Source organism: Haliotis rufescens, unplaced genomic scaffold, assembly GCF_023055435.1.
Source record: "Haliotis rufescens isolate VD_foot unplaced genomic scaffold, xgHalRufe1.0.p SCAF_10, whole genome shotgun sequence".
Lineage (NCBI taxonomy): Eukaryota > Metazoa > Mollusca > Gastropoda > Lepetellida > Haliotidae > Haliotis > Haliotis rufescens.
Window position 1 is genome coordinate 5,712,910 of NW_025963780.1, and position 5,997 is coordinate 5,718,906.

Consider the following 5,997-nt stretch of genomic DNA (forward strand, 5'->3'; position numbering starts at 1 on the left):
CGGAAGAAAGAAAAAATATTGCAATACCTATCGTTTGAAAAGCGTATTCCAGCATACGGCAATGGAGCATATAGAGGTAATGCCGTGCAGTCCTATCATCACATGTGTCAGTGATAACTGTAATATTCCCGAAGATTAAGGATGCTTCAAGAAAAGGGTGCGCACCACTACACCCCCTTTTCTTGATCCGGGTATGGTACTTTGCTGAACATGTTTTTTGCAAGGAGGGACACCGCCACTATAATACGAGATGAATATCTCTCTACTCTTTGTGAAACATGGGCAAACAGAATGACTAATGGTCACATGAGTTTCACATGAAAATTGATGCTGGTCTAAATGTTCTAACTACGTCGTTAGTTTTGTACTTTTAACCGTAACAAGAAAATATTGCCAATATTTGTAGTAAGCCATGTAAACAAAACGGAAAGAAAGACAATGTTTGGTTGGTTCTAAATTGAATATATATAACACAAATGCAGCTCAGTGGCTTTATTAAGAGATCTCCTGTTGGGAATGTGACAGAAGATGGGAAATAGCTCCGCTCCCAGACAGAATAACAACATGTATTACCCGTAGTTCAAGACCCACGTCGCATGGCCATGCAATTATACCGCAGACACGTCTCTCCATCAACGACATGTTGTAACGAGCCACCGCAACAGACGATCTCGTCGTGGGTCTACATTGCCTGGATTGCATAACTGAGCAAGGGCATTTGAACAAGACATCTGCTAGCTGTTGCTGATATATCGGGTATTGTAACGTCAGATAACGCTAATAACAAAGGAGACAAAGTCTAAACTTATGAACAAGTATCTCTTTACGACGACGCAAATTGACTGAAAATATGTGCATGACCGTTAGTGATAGCCTACTATTTCAGTCATGTTGAGGCTCAGGCAGTTTAGTCATTGTCATTTGACTTTGACGCTGACGAAGAGACCTTGATCGACAACTGATACAGTCGTTATCCCTGCGTCTTTTGACCCTCATTGCATTGTCTTCATTTCCAGATACCAATCCGGTCAACGTCTCTTCAGTGCCACGTATCATCATGTCCCCGTCACCCGTCCCTCATCACAATCATAGCCCCGTCACCCGGCTCTCATCACCATCGTGGCTCCGTCACCCGTCCCTCATCACCATCATGGCCCCGACACTCGTCCCTCATCACCATCATGGCCCCGACACCCGTCCCTCATCACCATCACGTCCCCGTCACCCGTCCCTCATCACCATTACGTCCCCGTCACCCGGCTCTCATCACCATCATGGCCCCGACACTCGTCCCTCATCACCATCATGGTCCCGTCACCCGTCCCTCATCACTATCATTCCCCCGACACCCGTCTCTCATCACCATCACGTCCCCGACACCCGTCCCTCATCACCATCATAGCCCCGTCACCCGGCTCTCATCACTATCATTCCCCCGACACCCGTCTCTCATCACCATCATGGTCCCGTCACCCGGCTCTCATCACCATCATGGCCCCGACACCCGTCCCTCATCACCATTACGTCCCCGTCACCCGTCCCTCATCACCATCATAGCCCCGTCACCCGGCTCTCATCACTATCATTCCCCCGACACCCGTCTCTCATCACCATCACGTCCCCGACACCCTTTCCTCATCACCATTGTGGCTAGGTCATCCGTCCCTCATCACCATCATGACCCCAACACCCGTCCCTCATCCCCATCATGGCCCAGTCACCCACCACACATCACCATCATGGCCCCGTCACCCGTCCCTCATCACCATCATGGCCCCGTCATCCGCTCTTCATCACCATCTTGTCCCCGTCATCCGTCCCTCATCATCATCATGGCCCCGTCATCCGCTCTTCATCACCATCACCCATCCCTCATCATCATCAAAACCCGGCATCCGCTCCTCATCACCATCATGGCCCCGTCATCCGCTCCTCATCACCATCATGGCCCCGTCATCCGCTCTTCATCACCATCTTGTCACCGTCATCTGTCCCTCATCACCATCACAGCCCCGTCATTCGTCCCTCATCACCATCATGGCCCCGTCATCCGCTCTTCATCACCATCACGTTCCCGTCACCCGTCCCTCATCATCATGATAACCCCGTCATCCGCTCCTCATCACCATCATGGCCCCGTCATCCGCTCCTCATCACCATCATGGCCCCGGCATCCGCTCCTCATCACCATCATGGCCCTGTCATCCGCTCTTCATCACCATCATGGCCCCGTCACCTGTCCCTCATCATCATCATAACCCCGTCATCCGCTCCTCATCACCATCATAACCCCGTCAACCCTCCTCATCACCATCATGGCCCCGTCACCCGTCCCTCATCATCATCATAACCCCGTCATCCGCCACACATCACCATCATGGCCCCGTTACCCGTCCCTCATCACCATCATGGTCCCGTCACCCGTCCCTCATTACCATCATGGCCCCGTCATCCGCTCTTCATCACCATCTTGTCCCTGTCATCCGTCCCTCATCATCATCATAACCCCGTCATCCGCCACACATCACCATCATGGCCCCGTTACCCGTCCCTCATCACCATCATGGCCCCGTCATCCGCTCTTCATCACCATCTTGTCCCTGTCATCCGTCCCTCATCATCATCATAACCCCGTCATCCGCCACACATCACCATCATGGCCCCGTTACCCGTCCCTCATCACCATCATGGCCCCGTCATCCGCTCTTCATCACCATCTTGTCCCCGTCATCCGTCCCTCATCATCATCATAACCCCGTCATGATCATCCGTCCCTCATCACCATCATGGCCCCATCATCCGCTCCTCATCACCATCATGGCCCCGTCATCCGCTCTTCATCACCATCACGTCCCCGTCACCTGTCCCTCATCACCATCATGGCCCCGTCACCCGCTCCTCATCACCATCATGGCCCCGTCACCCGCTCCTCATCACCATCATGGCCCCGTCATCCGCTCTTCATCACCATCATGGCCCCGTCACCCGCTCCTCATCACCATCATGGTCCCGCCATCCGCTCCTCATCACCATCATGGCCCCGGCATCCGCTTCTCATCACCATCATGGCCCTGTCATCCGCTCCTCATCACCATCATGGCCCTGTCATCCGCTCCTCCTCATCATCATCATAACCCCGTCATCCCCTCCTCATCACCATCATGGCCCCGTCCTCCGCTCCTCATCACCATCATGGCCCCGTCACCTGTGGGGACCCGGGTTAGCATATAGGTCCACGGCACACGACTGGTTGTCGAAAAGTACGAATACATGGAATTGGATGGTCAGGACAGATGATTGCGGTCCACCATAGCCTCATCACCATCATGGCCCCGTCATCCGCTCTTCATCGCCATCACGTCCCCGTCACCCGTCCCTCATCATCATGATAACCCCGTCATCCGCTCCTCATCACCATCATGGCCCCGTCATCCGCTCCTCATCACCATCATGGCCCCGGCATCCGCTCCTCATCACCATCATGGCCCCGTGATCCGCTCTTCATCACCATCATGGCCCCGTCACCTGTCCCTCATCATAATCATAACCCCGTCATCCGCTCCTCATCACCATCATAACCCCGTCAACCCTCCTCATCACCATCATGGCCCCGTCACCGTCCCTCATCATCATCATAACCCCGTCATCCGCCACACATCACCATCATGGCCCCGTCACCCGTCCCTCATCACCATCATGGCCCCGTCACCCGTCCCTCATCACCATCATGGCCCTGTCATCCGCTCTTCATCACCATCTTGTCCCCGTCATCCGTCCCTCATTATCATCATAACCCCGTCATCCGTCCCTCATCACCATAGTGGCCCCGTCATCCGCTCCTCATCACCATTATGGCCCCATCATCCGCTCCTCATCACCATCATGGCCCCGTCATCCGCTCCTCATCACCATCATTGCCCCGTCATCCGCTCCTCATCACCATCACGTCCCCATCACCCGTCCCTCATCATCATCATGGGCCTGCCATCCGCTCCTCATCACAATCATGGCCCCGTCATCCGCTCCTCATCACCATCATGGCCCCGTCATCCGCTCCTCATCACCATCACGTCCCCATCACCCGTCCCTCATCATCATCATGGCCCTGCCATCCACTCCTCATCACCATCATGGCCCCGTCATCCGCTCTTCATCACCATCATGGCCCCGTCATCTGTCCCTCATCACCATCATGGCCCTGCCATCCGCTCCTCATCACCATCATGGCCCCGGCATCCGCTCCTCATCACCATCATAACCCCGTCAACCCTCCTCATCCCCATCATGGCCCCGTCACCGTCCCTCATCATCATCATAACCCCGTCATCCGCCACACATCACCATCATGGCCCCGTCACCCGTCCCTAATCACCATCATGGCCCCGTCACCCGTCCCTCATCATCATGATAACCCCGTCATCCGCTCCTTATCACCATCATGGCCCCGTCATCCGCTCCTCATCACCATCATGGCCCCGGCATCCGCTCCTCATCACCATCATGGCCCCGTCATCCGCTCTTCATCACCATCATGGCCCCGTCACCTGTCCCTCATCATCATCATAACCCCGTCATCCGCTCCTCATCACCATCATAACCCCGTCAACCCTCCTCATCACCATCATGGCCCCGTCACCGTCCCTCATCATCATCATAACCCCGTCTTCCGCCACACATCACCATCATGGCCCCGTCACCCGTCCCTCATCACCATCATGGTCCCGTCACCCGTCCCTCATCACCATCATGGCCCCGTCATCCGCTCTTCATCACCATCTTGTCCCCTTCATCCGTCCCTCATCATCATCATAACCCCGTCATCCGTCCCTCATCACCATAGTGGCCCCGTCATCCGCTCCTCATCACCATCATGGCCCCATCATCCGCTTCTCATCACCATCATGGCCCCGTCATCCGCTCCTCATCACCATCATTGCCCCGTTTTTCGCTCCTCATCACCATCATGGCCCCGTCATCCGCTCTTCATCACCATCACGTCCCCGTTACCCGTCCCTCATCATCATCTTAACCCCGTCATCCGCTCGTCATCACCATCATGGCCCTGTCATCCGCTCCTCATCACCATCATGGCCCTGTCACCCGCTCCTCATCACCATCATGGCCCCGTCACCCGCTCCTCATCACCATCATGGCCCCGTCATCCGCTCCTCATCACCATCATGGCCCTGTCATCCGCTCCTCATCACAATCATGGCCCCGTCATCCGCTCCTCATCACCATCATGGCCCTGTCATCCGCTCCTCATCACCATCATGGCCCTGTCATCCGCTCCTCCTCATCATCATCATCATCATAACCCTGTCATCCCCTCCTCATCACGATCATGGCCCCGTCCTCCGCTCCTCATCACCTTCATGGCCCCGTCACCTGTGGGGACCCGGGTTAGCATATAGGTCCACGGCACACGACTGGTTGTCGAAAAGTACGAATACATTGAATTGGATGGTCAGGACAGATGATTGCGGTCCACCATAGCCCGTGATGCTCATAATATTAGATTCTTTACCATGTGTTCCCGAGTTCAGGTGAACAATTGGCTTGCCTTTGCATGTGTTTGTGACGGGGCTGGATACGCTCACCTTTTCGCGAATACTTGGTATCATCACTATTTGTGATTCATAAACACATGCTCATGCTTTAGTCGGAATCGTACAAGCGACTCTGCTTTTAGCGCAGATTTCTTATGGATATGGAAAGGTTTTGGTCGCTTTTATTTACAAGCCTTCCTGATACAGTTAGAATGTGCTGACTGAGAAGTAACACAAGAAACATATACCAGTCTAACTGAAGATATACTGATACCATTTGACAGTTTTATTATTCCTCCCACCGCCAGCCTTCCAGGGTAAGGAACTGGTACTTGTTTCTGTTGTGCCAACAACATTTAAGAGTTCGGACCTTCAAAAAACACGTTCCAGAACGCGATGTTCATGAATTCAAATTCCACGTTCGCCGTGATTATGATTCTTGATTAGT

At 53.9% G+C, this 5,997-nt stretch overlaps 2 protein-coding genes across 2 annotated transcripts; both read left to right on the forward strand.

Moving 5' to 3' along the window:
* The first annotated feature begins 2,532 nt into the window (after positions 1–2,532).
* LOC124130718 (amelogenin, X isoform-like) lies at positions 2,533–3,231 on the forward strand. The gene has a single exon (XM_046493757.2). The coding sequence runs from the start codon at positions 2,533–2,535 to the stop codon at positions 3,229–3,231; it is 699 nt and encodes a 232-aa protein (XP_046349713.2).
* Positions 3,232–4,376: 1,145 nt separating this feature from the next.
* LOC125377680 (vegetative cell wall protein gp1-like) lies at positions 4,377–5,414 on the forward strand. Its single transcript, XM_048391590.1, has one exon. The coding sequence runs from the start codon at positions 4,377–4,379 to the stop codon at positions 5,412–5,414; it is 1,038 nt and encodes a 345-aa protein (XP_048247547.1).
* Positions 5,415–5,997: the final 583 nt, after the last annotated feature.

Coding starts and splice junctions, on each gene's coding strand:
- LOC124130718 (XM_046493757.2), top strand. CDS start 2,533: ATGGCCCCGTTACCCGTCCCTCATCACCATCATGGCCCCGTCATCCGC.
- LOC125377680 (XM_048391590.1), top strand. CDS start 4,377: ATGGCCCCGTCACCCGTCCCTCATCATCATGATAACCCCGTCATCCGC.